The sequence below is a fragment of the Colias eurytheme genome, chromosome 20 (genome assembly GCF_061535395.1).
Source record: "Colias eurytheme isolate Ceu_HAF_F1 chromosome 20, ilColEury1 Martin Lab GWU primary, whole genome shotgun sequence".
Lineage (NCBI taxonomy): Eukaryota > Metazoa > Arthropoda > Insecta > Lepidoptera > Pieridae > Colias > Colias eurytheme.
In genome coordinates this window covers 9,431,511-9,449,877 of record NC_142999.1, presented here as the reverse complement: position 1 = coordinate 9,449,877, position 18,367 = coordinate 9,431,511, and the positions used below count along the sequence as shown (strand labels likewise).

The 18,367-nt window shown below is 32.5% G+C and overlaps 1 protein-coding gene and 1 long non-coding RNA gene across 3 annotated transcripts; one reads left to right on the top strand and one right to left on the bottom strand.

The window, feature by feature from the left end:
- Positions 1–573: 573 nt before the first annotated feature.
- On the bottom strand, positions 574–7,156 carry LOC149899863 (uncharacterized). Its single transcript, XM_090113485.1, has 5 exons — positions 7,047–7,156; positions 6,924–6,967; positions 4,378–4,859; positions 1,605–1,808; positions 574–855 (listed from the first exon to the last, which is right to left on the bottom strand). Exons 2-5 carry the CDS (start codon positions 6,952–6,954, stop codon positions 688–690), a joined length of 885 nt encoding a protein of 294 aa, XP_089969611.1. The 5' UTR covers positions 6,955–6,967; positions 7,047–7,156; the 3' UTR covers positions 574–687.
- Positions 7,157–7,181: 25 nt separating this feature from the next.
- Positions 7,182–15,979, top strand: LOC149899862 (uncharacterized). Of its 2 annotated transcripts, none has more exons than XR_016457873.1 (3): positions 7,182–7,291; positions 15,216–15,438; positions 15,765–15,979. It is a non-coding gene; the product is annotated as an uncharacterized LOC149899862 (long non-coding RNA). The 2 variants fall into 2 exon arrangements; XR_016457874.1 differs by having other exon boundaries at positions 15,753–15,979.
- The last annotated feature ends 2,388 nt before the right edge of the window (positions 15,980–18,367 follow it).

Below are 18,367 nucleotides of genomic sequence, written 5' to 3'. Positions count from 1 at the left end.
TGAGAATAATATGATTAAATTAAAAATTTTGCAGGTCAGTGTAGTTAAAAATATGTTAGTAGGTATCCCAAAAATTCCTGTTTACATGGTCACCCTTAAAATCTAGGTTATAAAAACGAAGTATAAAAATATATCACAATAAGTATTAAATAGAACTCAACTATCTAGCTAGCTCTTTATTTACAACTAGGTGTAATTGCTGATATTGTAAAAGGCAGTATCTTAATAAATATAGCGTTATTTCTACCTTTTTCAATATCTAACAATTTATTTTACTACTAAATCTGATGTCTAGGCTTACACAAAAACAGTAGTTCAAAGTATTTAAAATTGATTTTAAATTATTATTATAAATACTATTGTTTTACATGGGTTAGTGACTGGTTCAACTGCAAAACCAGCTATTGCAAAAATAAATTACTCTTTGTGTTATAAAACTTTTCGGGGTGCATTTGCATTGGATTATTGCTTAAAATGTCTTCGAGATATTAATTTGTCACTTGGTTAATTAAGGTGCCATCTATTGCCTTTTAATGCTACTATTTATTCATCAAGTTATTAACACGAGTTAACCCCTAAACAGTTAACCTAGACACCAGTAATACGTATTCCGGCATTCTGGAGTTACCAGCTACCTCTACGAGATTTCTGTAAACCCCTTCCTACAAACCCCTTGTAACCCCTAATCTACTGGTGCTGGTATTCCGCCTGGTAGTAGTCCTGGCTTTCAGGCTGTCGCTTGTACTCCTCGCTGCTCGTACCTTCGTGGGATGAGTCGCTGTGCTGCGCGAGGCCCGCGGCAGCTGCTTTGGCGGCTGCTTCGGCTGCGTTCGCTTGCGCTTGTTGAGCAGCCGCCTGTGAATGGAAATTTTTTGTTTGTTACAATTTTATGCACGCGGGAAGATAATTGTATATGTGTGATAAGAATATAATTTGTAATAAGACACACGTGACACGTAGTTATAAGCGGGAGGTTAACTTTACAAGTTTAAGATGTTGTTTTTAGAAACAAAACCCACATAAAAGGAAGATGAAGAAAAGAAATGAGATTAAGATGGTAGAGAATGCGATGTTACTATACATCGAATTTTTTGATTAATTGAAAATATAGAGTTGTCCTAATAATTTTAGTTTTTTAGAAATTATGGAAGGAAGAAAATATAAAAGGTTTGTCGGTCAACAAGTACTTTATTTGATATCAGATAATTTACATAGTGAACTTAAAATTTCACCGATATTTTGATATCTTCTATAATAAACATCGGAGCCATTGTCATCCAACCCTGTTTAAACAATTTAAACATTGTTTAATCGAACCATACGTGAATTTTATATAAAAAAAGTCGTCTAGAACCATGAGCCCTGAACGGCCCGATTGGTCCACGACACAATAGATTTTCTATTGTGTCTGTGATTCCGGGGCTTGAGTTATTAATCTTAAAAACTACCTTCTATACCTACGCTCTAAAACAAATTTTTGCAAATGTTTTCATTCACAAATAACACTGATCTACATTACATTAAATGACCGATTTTAAACACGGAAACACACATAGAATCATCATTTATCAGGTCGGTAAATAAAACAAAACATCAACCCTTACCTGCGCCTTCCTAGCCGCAGCCTGTGTTGCCTCGAAATCAATCCTGACTCCCTTGAGCTGCTCCTGCAGCGTGCTCAACCGATGCCGCGCCGCTCCGACCATAGCTGTCTGCGCGCCCAACTCGCCCGCCGCTTGCGAGGCCGCTTCGTTCGCATTCTCTGATGTTGCTTGTGCTGCGTTTAGCGCGGCTTGGATCACGTTTACCTGTTGGTTTGTTTATACATATATAAATGTGTAAAAAAATAATATTATTATATCGAAGATGTGTAGTTACCTAAGGTTAAGAATTTTGTTATTTTCATCGAGGAAAATTGGCAATCTAAAAAGAAAAAGTGCTGTGCTCTATTCTTATTTTCTTGAGGAAGATATATTCATTATTTGTTAGAAATTTTAATTTAATAAGATTTGTTTTGAATCTTCAAATTGTAGTTATAACTTGAAAAAAATCTTTTGCTTTTTGTAAGCAGATGTGAAATTACTCTTATTGTTAATATATAAGTATAAAAATGTTCTACCTAAATATAATTCTTTCATCTGGTCATACTGAAATGAAAGAAAATATATGAATATAAAAAATATGATGAACGGAAGAAAATTCGGAAAATTCAATATCCGAAAATCTCAAATTTTAAATACAACTTTATCAAATAAGCACAGAGAAAGGTCAGTTACTTTTTCAATTCACTTTCGATGTGAAATAAACTGACCTATTGACAAGTATAGAATAAAAGAAGTCCAGTGTCATGGGCAGTAAGTGGAGCGTGGCCTATGAGCGTGGCAGTGCAAAGAAGTTACGTCACCATGTAATTTTATAGAAAATTATTCTCTTTATTAATTTTTCCTGGAGAATATTTGATGTTTTTAACATAAAAATTAAGAATGTGTGCTAACTGGCTAATATTATGAGTTCCATGACACAGGACACTACATAATCATAACTCATAATTAATTTAATTGTTATCAAATCGCTCGACTAATTTTGATGGTTGTCGTTCAAGTAGGCAAAACTGTTAAACAAATTTTGATAAGTATACGTACGATGTACATATTAATTAGGTACTTTTTTATTTATTGCAACCTGGTTGAACGCAAAAGGTGGCAAAAGCTCGATAGTCAAACTTTTAACTTGTACATCTTATTTAAACAATATATAATTTTTTGATAACATTTGGAGAGCAGGTTCCAAAAAGTTATAGGTAATTTATGAAAAGCAATAAGTCTGCTAAATACATAGTTCATTTCAAGCGATAGATCTTACGGAATATTACTACAATAAGATGAAAAGCGTTGAGTAAATTCACCTGAGTATCGCAACATTGTGTCGAAATGTTTGCCTTATCCAGTACTTATTCATGGATGAAATTGATTGATTTTGTTTAGACTATCTGTGTTTTATTATTCTTTGAAGAATAGATAGGTACTTAATAGATTGGAAATGTGCATAAATGTACAAACCAAAGCTACACGAACATCTTTTAGGGTAAAGTACATAAAGAATTGATTTAACATTTTTCGATTTGTCTACTTATTGTAAGTATATAAAATTATGTAAAAAGCAGTTATTTAATAATATTTTTAATTTAATGAATTAATTATATTGTGTCTTGATGGTTTTGGCATCCTTCTAAAAGAATACGCCACGAATCTTAAAAGAAAGTGTCAATTTATTTTAAGCGGAAAGGCACTCAGGCACATGCAAAATTTTACGAAAGTTTGAACAAAAATATCTGTGGTCGTGTGCTTTTATATCAATCGCCATATATTATTTGTTATAACTTTTGCAATTAGCTAATTACAACAAGCTCGACTTCAATGCAAATGTCTTGTACGTTTTTTTAATTTAGTTGTGATAAATTACGCAAACGGTTCTACGTAACTGTATTTCTGAATAATTGCGTTGGATGCCGGTAAAAAATCGCTTTTTGCTCCCAAGTGACAACTAAATTAGTCCATTGTCAATTTATATTTGGATTGCCTAATTTAGGTTTATTTGTGAAAGAAATCGAAATTAAAATGTTGTGTGATACAAACTGTTAACTATTTTGATAACATTTACAACGGGCAACTCTTTTTGGTAAAGTTTTTGAAGCGAAACTTCTTTATCGGGGTTGGAAAAAAATTTAGTGCAACATTTTTCCGTTACGCGCCATCTTGTTTTTATCCCTTACACGCGTGATTGACGTATTTCTGTAAAGTTGCAGATAGTAAATTATTTTTTGAAAAATAAGGTCATAAAGAAGTTTCACTTCTTACGTGTGTACACTAGTACACGCACACATTTTTTTTAATATATTTCTTCCTCGACTATAATTGAATACTTTTTTATCTGATTGGTATCATTATTGGCATATCTAAATCAAAAATTAATTTTGGCGTTCGATTGCAACTTTCAACATTAAGATAATTGCGTTTCACGGCGAATTTATTAATTTTTTGGTTCACTGAAAGAGTTTGCTAGTTTTTTCCAATATTTTTTCGCAATACTAAGATTTTTAATTAAGTAACTAGGTACTTAATCATAAGTAGGTATACTTTTTTTTTCAAATTGTTAAAAAATTTAAAGACAGTAAAAATATATAAAACCCAGAGTCCCGGAAGAACCTTATCGAAAAGGTAAATCCGTAGAAGGCAATAGGTAAGAAGGCTCTACCGTACCTATATGACTATTTTTTAATCATTTTCGTCATATTTTTAGATAAATTGGAAAACGTCTATGATCTACGGTAATTTGTGTCAATCATAAAAAAGGTAAAAAATAAGAAAGTAGTCATACCTGATGCATAGCCTGTTGGGCGGCTTGCGCTGCGGATTGTGCAGCTCTCTTAGCTTGTTGCAACTGCATTTCTTCCCCTTGCAGCGCTACCTTGGCATCTCTGACTTGCTGCTCCAATCCCGACAGGATCACCTGCTTCCCAGCAAGCGCTGCTTGCGCTGTCGCACTAGACTGAGCCGCTGATTGCGCTAACGTGTTTTTAGCCACATACGCCGCTTGATAGGCAGCGGCCTGCTGATTGCCGAGCGCTGTTTTCGCTTGATTAGCTGATCCTACAGCTATCGTTCGCAGGCCGCTGCCTCTGCTGAAGCCCTTTTTGCTGCCGTCGCCAGAAGTAGCGGCTTTTACGTCTTGGATATAAGCGTCATAATGATTTGATTCGGCTGGCTGCTGGGATTGGGCGGAGTTCTCGTACTCGTAATCATATTCAGCTCTTTGGGAGTCACGTTTGGCGGGAGCGGCTGTTGCTAGTGATGCGGCACCTGGAATATAATGGCATTCCATGGATTACTTATTAGAATAGAACGTAACCGCAAATTTATATGAATGTATTTTCTGTGGGTAAGTATATAACATAAAATTACCGTATTATTACAAGCTTTCTTTAGCAGTTTGTAGTAACTAACGTTACTATAGGTATAATGTCTTAAAATTGTTTTAAATTTCGTAATATTTCCATTTTTGCGACCAAAAAAGCATTGCATGGAAAATAAACCCATCAGTTTCTAGCAACCCCTAACTTAAAAGTTCTCAAAATGTGATGAGTTTAAAAAAAAAACCTTTTTCAATTAAGTACTAGGTTTATTATTAAATCCTATTCATGTTAGATATAATATGAGAATTGGGTAGGTTAATTCCTACCACGCGTACGATTCATAGAACTGGTTGTAACCTATACTAAAGTTGATTGAACTATAATTTTCACTGTAAATTTTCACCAATGCCAGGGAAATTGTTGTCAATGACCTACGTCCTACAATATAATATGATATATTATACTGCCATTGATATACGATTACAACCATGTCTTTGAACATGAGATTTTCCTTCCTCTAAAAATATACTAACTAAATTAATCATCTCAACGCATTTGATATTTTTGGTTTTATGGCATTCAAATGCTTTATAGATATAATTAATTATATGATATAAGTAATAATTTTGTAATTAACATTTGATAATTTAATTGGACCCATTGTTTTATATAAAATTATAAAATTTGCATGCTGTTTTTTAATGACGGCTAAACATGTTGTACCTACTATAAGTAAAAATGTAACATCTAAAAATACCATGTTTAACGTAAATAAAGAATTATGAATTATAAATTTATAACGAATAGAAAAAAATTCGATCACGAGGCGGGACTCGAACCCGCATCCTTTCACGCCAATCCGGGGCAGATGCCTGACCAACTCCGTGAACCGCCAGAGCGAAATAATAATCAATATAAATAAGAATAAATTTAAATTTATATCTCAACGCATTCAACCACAGCATTCAACCATTTAAATTTGAATACATTATACATTCCTCATATATTATTACAAGTAATTATATTAAAATGATTGTATTATGCTATTATTGGTGTTAAATAATTTATTAGTTATCAATAATATAAAATATAATTGCGTAAAAGCGATAGTGCTGAAAATTACGTTTTATGAACGGAAGTAAGGAAATACTGGGGATTCCAATACATAACTGAAACTTATATAAATGTTACGCACAAATATTTGTATTTATCATGCTATCTGTTTACGTGTTTACGCGTAATTAGTAAGCAATTGTAATCATTTTGTAATATACTTTTTGTTTGATTTATTATTTTGTTGTACGTAACTTTGATGTGAGATTTTGTTGTAGTAACAATTAGGTATTAGATAATCTTAAATGAATGAATTGGCAGAATGAAAATTGGGATCATGGGTGACTTAGTGGTGAGGCGTCATCACGATACCCCGAATAACGCGGGTGAAAAACTCACCTCTGACCTCATGATCGATTTTTTTCTATTATTTACATAAAAAAAAAGGTTTAGTTAATATAAAATTATTATTTTATTTTTTTACGCAGAGATCTTTCTCTATTTCTATGTACTTACTGATTCGTAAAAGCGAATCAAAAAATTATTCATTTAGGTTTTTGTTACTGTCTATTGATCATTAATTAAATAGTTATTATCTTATTTTATCGTCTTATCAATTTTCCCTCAATTTATGATATGAATGGAAATTGAGCATTTTAAATTATTACGAAAATAAATAATAAATATGAAATTTTAATAAGAAAATCAATTATATTAAAACCTTTAAGGATTGCTAATAATAATAATAATATTCATTAGCAAATTAGTGATATTTTTAATTCCAATTTAAAATCTAAAGAATTTTAAATATTAAATGAACTAAATAATTAAATCTGTCTGACTATTAATTCACAATTATGAAAAAAAAATTCAAATTTTCAAATAATAAATCGAAATAATTTACAACAATATTTAAATATAGTTACCTAATTAACATAAAAATAAATAAAAAACTTACATAAACAAAACAGAACAGCCCTAAAAGCCATGATGCCAGGCGGTCTGAAATCACAAAACACCGATATGATTTTTTATCTATGCAAAAAAAAATCCTCAAAAAAAAACACTGCACTGTTACTACCTTCCAGTAATGTCTGTTTGTTTAAAATTGTGGGGGTCGCTAATGCCCCTAGCGCTGTTATAACAATGTACGGACAGATAGTTGGTATTTGTATTTATAGTGATTGTAAGATTGATAGCGGAAAGCTAGACGAGCGCGGATCTATTGAGGGGGGAATCGGTATCACGAATTAATTCGTTGTCTGTGGTAGCACGATTTGATGTATTGTTTGTCTTTGCTCGTGATTGAAGATTTTTGAATGTAACGTGAGTTTTCCTTTTTATTTTTACAAATCGATATCTTAGATATGACAACTTAAATTTTCATTTTCCGGATACAAAAATAAAAAAGAATCTATTTTCCTGAGCTTTGCGGGAAAAACCTTTATAAAATATAATTTAGTGAAAAACTGTGTAACTAACATACACAGTTTCTCTTTTAAATTATATAGTATATATACATATTAGCTCCATATTGTGCGACATAAATTATTAAGAAAACAATTTTTGGAGTGGTATTATCAGCTCTATATGCATATCCGTTAACTCTTGATTTATTGATTTTATGTTAAAATTAATTGTGATCGTATGATGCAAATATTATTATATCATTATTAGTTTCGTTATCGTTTGATTGAAAGATTTATATTAAATAAAAAACTGAAATAAGCTATTATACAGACAGATAGCTAATTCAAATTATGTTAGAAAGTTAATTTCTATAAAATTTCAAATTAAGGAACTTTCTTTGAAATCCTTATTGTTATATTAGGTATATAGGGGTTCGGTGCTTTTATCAAGAAAAAATGATTACGTAATTTAGGTACAACCAAGATAATTAGCAATATTGACTAGAAATATGTAGTTTTGATTATATAGAAATAGTTTATCGTAATATTTTTATTTTACATAAAAATTAAAACCTAACAGTGTGCGAGACACGAAAAATAAAAAGATGTAAAATTAGGTACTCCATCCATGACCCGTTGAAAACAAATTTTATTTTTCGACGATAGTTCGTAAAATATGGGACTCGTTTTTTCTGTTCTTTATAATGATAAGTTTTCATCAGTCTGCATTTGTGACTGCACTTAATTTATGCAACCAAACTGCATAACATCTCCAATTCCTTATTCAATCATTGCAAGAGAAAGAAGCCTTTTTTCTTTAAAAACTAACTTGTTAATTTTCAGCCTAAAACCTATGAAGCGGATCTGAAAGTTAGAAAATTAAACAATACATTCTAGACTTTATTCAATTTGGTCGTAAAATCGTGATTTTTGCACAAAAACCATTCTTGGGCATTGTCAATATCTTTTATATAATATTTTTGTTTGAAATTGCGTTAAATAACGTTTTATAATTATTAAGAAATACTTTAATTCTTTTGTTAATCTGGTCCATTCGATAAGGAAAGTCCATTGACCGAACGCGTATAAAAATGTGAAGAGTACCTACCAACCTACCTAACTAATTAAAAAAGTGAATAATACAGAAATAAATGCTTTCTTTGAAAGATAGACACCGATTTCAGGTATACAGACAGATATATCATACTTAAAGAAGAAACCTGCAGTCTCTGTTCAATCGGCATTAAAAAAATATATCATACTAGCTTTCCACCCGCAGCTTCGCCCGCGCAGTCAAAGAAAAACCCGCATAGTTCCCGTTCCCGCGGGATTTCCGGGATAAAACCTATCCTATTTCCCGGGGTATAAAGTAGCCTATGTCCTTTCTCGGATATCAAAATATCTCTATACAAAATTTCATGCAAATTGGTTCATTGTAGTTAAGGCGTGATTGAGTAACAGACAGACAGACAGAGTTACTTTCGCATTTATAATACATACCTATTAAGTATGGATGCTGGTTTTGACTTTTGATGTATTTCAACTCAAACTCAACCATCTTATCAACCACTTATTTATTCAATTAGACTTTTTTATAAAATCACGTTTGAATGGTCATAGCATTTTTTAACATTAACTTTTTACATTTACATTTATTGGCACAGGATACTTAATAGAAGCTAACGCTAGAAGCTAACGGAAGTTAAACGTTTAAAAAAATGGTTTTCCTTTACTTCTATCTAAATAATTCAATAAAATATATTCTGGACATTTAGATAACTATCAATATTTAATATTTTCTAATAAAAATATTTTTTAATAACTATCTACCTAATACCTAATAGGATATCTGTAGATGATGATAAAATTTACTTAATATTATTGTATCAATTATAGACAGCAATGTTTGAAATTGTAGTAATAGTGGTAATAATAGTGTCCATGTGTCAAAAAAACGCGGGAATCTCACAACTCGATTCTATTTTTTTTCCACAGAGCTTTAAAAAATTTAAAGTTATGTAATTAGTAAAATTGTTTGAAGTGTACCTTCATACGAAACAATTATTGATGCATGAAAAAAACACTCTCATTATCATACATAATTCAATAAATACAATTATTGCGTGCTCACGCGAAACCACGCTTTATTACAAATTATTATTTCCCGATCAATTGCTTATATACATATTTATATAAAGTGTAAGTAATTGATAGTCTACATTAATAAAATAAAATAAAAAAGCCTTTTATTTCCTTCAGAAAATACACACTTACAGAATTAGTTGTTTTTTATAGTAATGTATCAAGAGTTTTAATAACACAAATAAAATTTAAATAGGTTGATAGTTCCAGGTTTTATATGCACGTTTTACGTAGTATTATGTTTTATTATTCTGTAGGAACCCCTCTGCGGGTAAAGGCCTCCTCCAAAAGTAGCCAGTTTTCTCTGGATTGCGCTATTTGTATCCAGTTTGGACCCGCTATGCGTTTTGCTATACTATAGTCTACATTAAATTATATTATATCAAGAAGATTATAATCTGAACTCATCTATACTTATCTATAGATACCTACTAAAACCTGACGAGCTTCATTTAGGAATCGATGAAAAATGACGTAAAAGGAGAAAAAAATATGCGCTTGAGAGCATACCTGTGGAGCAGACGAAGTTGCGTGGGCGTGATGATATTTATATTTATCTAAGTAAAATAATGATTCGCTTCTCTTAGTAGACTTCAATTCCATAACTGGATTTCCTGGAGACGTTTTCTTTCCATCAAATATAGAAACACAGCAACAAACAAGATTTTAATTTTGTTTGAACTACGAATTAATCTGATCCTTCTTCTTTCAGAAACAACAATGCAAACAGACACACAGATACGCGACTTATACAGATTACCATATTATAATTTTTATCTATTGTATTTGTCTCGAGTCTTAAAAGTAACATGACCGCGAGTGGAGTCGCAGGCAGAAGCTATATTACAAAAAGTAAAAATCCATCAAGGCAAGTTTGAAATATGGTTTTGTTTGAGCATATAAAAACTAAAGAATGTGTTTGAAATCGTGAATATTACCTTGGCCTGCTCTTTGAGTAAAATTTTATTTCTATTTTTATACTTTTATTTGATTGTATTTCGCACAGTGGGTGCAGTGGTTAGTATGCTTGTTTGAGAGGACCGTGGCCGTGGGTTTAAAACTGGGTCAAAACATACCTTTGTATACTCGTGCATTTATAACCCAAAATTAATCAAAAGTTACGTTCCTGTACATAATGTACCTATATCCTAAGTGGGGAAATCTTGCATAAAATGCCAACAGGCCCCGGGGAAGGAGCCGCGGGTATTGTGTCGAATTCTTCTGCGGAAATAATGTAGGTATATCCTATTAATTCTACTAACTCTACTACTAATATTATAATCGCGGATAGATATGTATGGTACTCTTTCATGAAAAAACTACTAGACGGATTTGCATGAAATTTTGCTGTGATATAGATAAGAATAATATATATACCTATATAAAAATTATTTTTCCACCGCAGTGCACGGCTAGTTCCTTTTAAATTGAATACTGTGTGCTACAAATCGGTCACCAATTACTTTCAAACTAAAAAAACTACTTTTTTCAATATTAATTCAATCTTACACTTTATTCTATAACGGATAAGTTACGGACCAAATTTGTAGTCTAAGAGCTGTCGAATATGATAAATTGTTTATAAATTAACGGTTATAATATTATATATATTTTGCTTCTATACACACTGGAAATAATACTACCATGTAAAGTGGTAACTTCCGGGTCACGGGAAAGGTTTTATAATAAAATGTATTTATAGTATGCAGGTACAGTATGTACAGTTTCCAAATCCAAATAAAAACAATACTTACACGTTTATTGTTTAGTTTCTAGTGAAATATATTCTTCATATTTCATGTTCAATTTAAATCTTAACGGTTAACTCATTCTATTTAACAGAAGTTTTTAGGTGAGTTCAGCGATATAATCCTTATATTATTTCTTTTGCATATCACTTACGTACGTACTACGTTACGTTTACTTTAAAACATTCTTTAATTACAGTATTAATAAAAATCCCCATCTCTTAGTCTACACGTTACGGTTCTAAGTAATTGTAAGTAAGTAGTGCAATAACGTCACGTGCTGTGTTGATCAACTTGTGACCAACTTTATGAAACTGATGTTCCGTAAGCACGGTTACAGGTTCGATTCCTGTAGACATTTTCTTTGTCATTTTATTGAGGAAACTGTTATTTTATTTTATTTATAAGCTTTTTGTTCACCTGTATGTTTGTAATTAGCCGTCTTCTTTAGACTAATTGATGTTGTACGACGGATTTCATTCATTTCACAAAAAAAAAAATTGCGTGTTCGATGTTTTCTATAACCATCTATAACTAAGTATAATACTTACCCTAAGTATTTACCTATGTCACAAGCTAGTGTACATGGGCTATGGTAATCTATACTAATATTATAAAGAGGAAAGGTTTGTAATTATGTATGTAAGTATGTATGTATGTATGGTTTTCACGCATAAACTACTGGACCGATTTCGAAAATTCTTTCACCATTAGAAAGCTGCATCTTTACTGAGCAACATAGGCTATATAGCATTTTCAAAAAAATTAGAGATCCTTACCAAAAATGCAATAATGTAACCCAAGGTGTCAAAAATTCCTCAATAAAACTTCTGCCATGGCGTGCGCTGCGGAATCTATTGAAGATAGAACAAAAAAATGTTGTACGGTATTATAGAATGGATCAATATCTACAAGAAAGTCCGCGATACCATATGTCCATCGTCAGTAGTTATTTTTTACGTTTTCAAAGTAAATAGAAGTGCCGACAGTAATCAAACCATGTTATCCATACACATATATTAATCCTTATCCCATTAAATGATGTTTTATTATAGACTGTTTCAATACCAGCAAAATACTTTTTAAATTAAAAAAATTGGATATTCCATTCAAAAGATATAACGAATTTTTACACGCTTTATATTAGCTTCACCTGTATGTTTGTATGTTTGTAACCGACTTCTTTGGGCGCGATTTTGACCCACTTTAAACGGCCAGATTTCGTTCAAACTTTGTAGATTTATTGAGGACCGATGACAATACACTAATTTGATAAAATTTTCTATTTTTTAGTTCGGTTTTCTATAAAAAGCGTGTTTTTTTAGTTTTATTAAACTATTATTATTATAAGTGTCAATCTACAGAAAATAGTAGGTAAGTATACTGTTTAATACAATGAGCAGGCGTAGTGCGGGACGGGGTGAAGGTGATTTTCATGTGATTAAAAATTAAACCTATAGATCCGACCTATAGTAGACTTTTCACTGTCACGATATCGCTATCTATGCGGGTGAAACCGCAGGGCATTGCTAGTTAGTAATAAAAGAAGAAGAATTCAGTTAGTACAGGATATGAACTCATCTTTAACAACACTTTAACTGCATACTGTATAATATGATTACTGAATAACGAGACCATGAACAGCAATGCAAAAAAGTTTTAGACTACAAGCCCGCATAGGACAAAAATATGGGTCAAATGAACCACCATGGGACATATCTAGAACGATAGCAGAGCAAAAAATAATAAGATTCATCACTATGCCGTCACTTGTAAGCTGTCCAACTGAGTGCAGATGAGAATTGAAAAGTACAGGTAGACTCGGTAAATTTTGGTCATATATTTTTGTACGGCATTCTTAACCATCGATAGATCCATTAAAAATAATAAGAAACCGCTCAGTGCCGTACAAAAATGTGGGTCCACCAAGTCGGAATTTTTATTTAATTTCCGAGAGTTACCGGGGGTAAATTTGGTCATTTGACCATGTACGGCATCTGTGTCATACTATTGCTATACTGCTTTTAATCCATTATTCCGCAACGCCGTACAAAAATCATGGGGACAAGGGGAAAAAATCGAGAGTTGTAATCCCCTCTCTTTCCCCACTCCAGGGGGTCATTTGACACAACACGAAATAAATTTATTTTTAAAGTATTTTATGCATAGATAATATTTTTTCATGTGCCGTACATTTTCGTTGGTTCAAAGGGGAAAAATCTGAAAAAGAAAAAAATCCATATAACGAAATATTTGCTTTATATTTTTATAATAAAATATATATATACATTAATATTAAGAAGCTCGAGGTGGTTAATTATCACCTTGGAAAGTCGGAGTCAGGTGGAATGGACTCCGTTAAATTGATGAACTAATAAAAAAGCTATGAACGAAAAGATGTGAATTATATGCAATCAGTCCATGAATACAGGTAAAGTCACAAGCAAATGCTAGTAATATATACATATTCAAAATGTACAAGTAAAGCGCTTTCAAATGATACCAAACACTGCATATTTATCTTAACTTTATTTTTTTACTCTGTATGTTTTGTCCGCTAGAGGGCGCCACATTAGATTTTGTGAAACCCCATATAGCCTTTAGCTAGCTGGTCGTTGGTTATCCAGTGAACAATTCAGACGCCTCTAATGATATGTCATTTGTCGAATTCTGATAAGTAGTTTAGAAGTTACGAGGGAATAGATGAACATACATACATGACCTGTAAACAACCATAACCCTCCTTTTGCTTTGCCGTAGTTGGGTAAAAATATGTTAATGCCGTACTGTATCAAATGGCCATAAAGCACTCTTAAAATTGTAGCTTTCGTCGCTTTCATCAGCCTAAAAGATGTGGTCTGCACAAAAATGTACGGCATCGTTTTTTCCTAATTTATCTATGTAAATACTATTTAAAACAACGGATAAAGTGTAGAAAACTATTATATTTCATTAATCTACGATGTTTAAACTTTAACAAAATTTCTGGTTTTGCATTTCTCTATAACTTTTTTTAGAACGGTTTCTTTTGAACGGCAATACTATACAATAATTGAATTTTACAATATCATGTTAAAAAAAAAGTTCTCGTACAGGGTCAAATGACCTTACAGCTCTTTATATCAAGAATTCGATGAAATTAAGATGATCATTGGTATACATTTAAAAGAACAATTATTTTTTGACGGCATTGCTTTTAATAGTACTTTTGAGTGCTAGATAATGTTTTGGAACCGAAGCCGTACTTAGTCAAATGACCCCCTGGAGTGGGGAAAGAGAGGGGATTGCATCTCTCGATTTTTTCCCCTTGTCCCCATGATTTTTGTACGGCGTTGCGGAATAATGGATTAAAAGCAGTATAGCAATAGTATGACACAGATGCCGTACATGGTCAAATGACCAAATTTACCCCCGGTAACTCTCGGAAATTAAATAAAAATTCCGACTTGGTGGACCCACATTTTTGTACGGCACTGAGCGGTTTCTTATTATTTTTAATGGATCTATCGATGGTTAAGAATGCCGTACAAAAATATATGACCAAAATTTACCGAGTCTACCTGTACTTTTCAATTCTCATCTGCACTCAGTTGGACAGCTTACAAGTGACGGCATAGTGATGAATCTTATTATTTTTTGCTCTGCTATCGTTCTAGATATGTCCCCTGGTGGTTCATTTGACCCATATTTTTGTCCTATGCGGGCTTGTAGTCTATTTGTCTCATTTAGAACTTTTTCTGTTAAATTTAAATTCTTTTTCGCTTTCGATAGTATGCCGTTTTAACACAAAAGATCGAGCGTTGTGTTAGTTGCCTATTTAAACACTCATTAATTATAATACAATATTGATATGTGTAAAATATCATAAAATATTTATTTTTTGATTCAATGTGATTGAATCAGATTCAATCCATGAACTTAATGAGGATGGCAAGATAAAACTAATCTCAGTCCTCAGATGGCGCTGCGTACGGTTGTTCTTAATGGCGTCATTTTGACAATTTTGAAGCGTGTAAACAAAGCAAAAAAAAAACACATTCTGATGAGACTACTGTCGATTATTCGACAACATGGATGCGAAACTGTATGCTACTTGGAGCGTGCTTGAACTCAAAGCTGAGTTAAAGAGAAGAGGGGCCTCTGTAAAAGGAAGAAAAGCTGATTTAGTGGAAAGGTAGGACTCCTACAGAAAATTCTGTATGTTTGTTTTTGCATATGTCTAGGCCAACTTGGACCTTTGAAATCAATTCTCTTACAATGTTTGAACAATTAATATCATAACTGAGTAACTTATTATTCAATAGTTTGTAAATTTATTATGTTTTTCCTCATTTTTCTATGGTAGCAAAGAATACAGTTGTGTAACTAATCTTAAGTATTTAAGTTAGAATTATTGAGGCTAAAGTAATTCAGGATTATATTTATACATACTAAGGCTATGGCTTATGGCTTTTTTAACTTTCAGGGCTATAGAGTGATGTTTAATAGTTTTTTTTCCAGGTTGGAGATGTATGACAAAAACTTTAACTTTAATACACCACAACTCTCTCCAAATGCAATGGAACCCTCTAATGTACTTCCACCACTGGAGATGTACCATGACACAGAGGTGGCTCGTGACAAAATTTTATGGGTGTTCACTTGAAACTAAATCACTGAAAATACATGGTGTAAAGCAGTACAATTTATCAAAAAAATTACTTATAAAGGAAATACATACGTCTTTCTTTTTGGTGTGCAAAAATATCTATAACTTAAAGCGACAAGACATTCGTAAAGCACTAGCTTTACGAATGTCTGTTGTTGCTTTCATCACAACCACACAGTTTTCACATAATATTGTTCGGATTTAAACACACGCGTAGGTATATGTTTTCGTTTTTGTCGTACATTTTTGCGTAAGGTCAAGTTCAGGCCGTGGCGGTCCCTTAGCTTTCAATTCAAGCCGAATTTGTAATGTTTTAACACACTTTTTAATGGACGCCACATTATAATGGTTCATTTTAACACTCACAAGTAATACTGATAACTACAGACTATTTCAACACGTATCTTATGATTTTAATTAGAAAATTCCCGAATTTGCATTCGCGCGCGTGCATTGAAGTTGACTCGAGTGTTTGTTTATATAGGAGTAGCAACGTCGCGCGCAATCGCTGTCCTGTGTACGGGCGCCCGGGCGGTAAAACGAACCGGCAACGTTTGCGGGAGCGGCGCTCCGAATTTTGCTACTTTTCCATAGAAAATATTTGTTTCACGTGCAGGGCTCTGGCAAACTTTCTCTTTCACTCCTATTGGATATCGTATTAGGAAATGTACTAAATCTTTTTTCATTGGAGCGCAATCGTGAGCGCTCCGCTTCGCGCGTTACATAATACAGTATTATACAGGTGTATGGGATGATGGAATGATGGATATATTAATTAGTATTGACAGTAGTTTTTTACGATTACGATTGATTTTAAATAGTAATAATTAATATCAATAATGAAATTAAGGAGTATGATTGTAGCGCTCCTTAGGGCGAGCCGCCTCTGCCATGACATAAATAGTAACTCTTTGTTACCACCAATTGAAAGACAATTTATTAGATACTAGCGGTCCGCCCCGGCTTCGCCCGTGGTACATATTTACGTTTTCTCTACATAAGAACCATCCTCGTACTTCAAGGAATATAATAAAAAAAGAATTATCGAAATCGGTTCAGCCGTTCTCAAGTTATGCGCTTACCAACACATTTTGGGATTCATTTTTATATTATAGATTATTTTGAAAGGTAAATCTATAATTAATGGTTTTAATTTATTGTGATGATTGTTGCTATTTTACAATAATACTAAAATTTTCTGTAATTTTGCAGATTCAACAAAAAAAACGATGCGTCAGAGAAATTATATGAAGCCAGATTCCTCTTATTGATAAGATCTGCATTTGTCGGTGGATACTTCTATATAAAAGGATTTGTCCAGAAGACAATGAAAAAACTTTCTTATCAAGTTGACATCAAGATAGATGACCAGGGTGGTATTGAGGAATGTCATTGTGAATGTCCTGCCGGAGCAGGTACTGAAGCACACTGCAAACATGTTGGTGTGGTATTATTTGCTATACTGCATATGCGCAAAGATAAAATAATATTAATAACAGAGTCACAAACGCAGCAACTCCAAACGTTCCACAGACCAAAAAGAATATTTACAGGAACTCCAGTTAAGGCTCAAAATCACTCACTTGAAGTAGATGGATGTTCACTTGATTGCTGTTGAAAAAGATCCTTTTGAAGGTTTCTTTTTGCATGTCTTTCGTCTCTTGCACAAGCACTGGCTGATATTTTTTTTTTGTTCCATGAAAAGAGACTCGGTACTGCGTCTTTCTTTAAAAACTTGTGTGCACAAGGCAAACCTAAAAACAAGATGAACAATTATGTTTTTTTTGACATTATGTAGGTAATAATAATTAATAACAATTTAGGTTTACAGAGGCTATCTTAAATGAAAGAACTAACGTTTATAACACTCACCTGTAGTCACACTTAATGATTGATAGTCATTTTCATGAAAATGATCTCGACATAACCTCGTCGTTTTTTTAGGCTCAAAGTTTTTAATCCTTACGGCAGCTATCCACTTTCTTCTTATAGTAGGATTTATTGGGAATTTGTGAATGCCAACGTTTTTACACCCAATTACACAACATTTAGTCATTTTGATGATATTTGTGAAGAAATTCTATATGATGCTATACAATTTGACAGATACTTTGGAACAATCGTATACAGCGCCACTTTGACAGTTGTCTTCCCCAGATTAATCTTAGGTATATATAATAGTCCGGGATACATCGCCCATTTTTGCAAGTGATTACTATCAAGCTAATTTTTCGTGAGTAGCTTTATTTTGATGAGATGCCCAATAATTTCATGTACGAAACTCTCGATTGTGGTAGCTACCAGAGGAAACAAGGATAAAATATTTTGATTTGATGGTTCTCAAATATTAATTACTAACTGAATGTTTTTTTTTTGTTCAATCTCAAGATAATTGTCTAAATTATTCGAAAAAATATTTGTCCTACAAAATCTATGGTTTGATCAAAGAGTCCCC

Bases quoted from the DNA above. Each gene is read 5' to 3' on its own strand.
- LOC149899863 (XM_090113485.1), bottom strand. From the start codon at position 6,954: ATGGCTTTTAGGGCTGTTCTGTTTTGTTTAT. The intron at 1,809-4,377 runs GTATGACTACTT...ACAAACCAACAG, and splicing joins CCCAACAGGCTATGCATCAG to GTAAACGTGATCCAAGCCGC. The intron at 856-1,604 runs GTAAGGGTTGAT...TTCCATTCACAG, and splicing joins CTGCGGCTAGGAAGGCGCAG to GCGGCTGCTCAACAAGCGCA.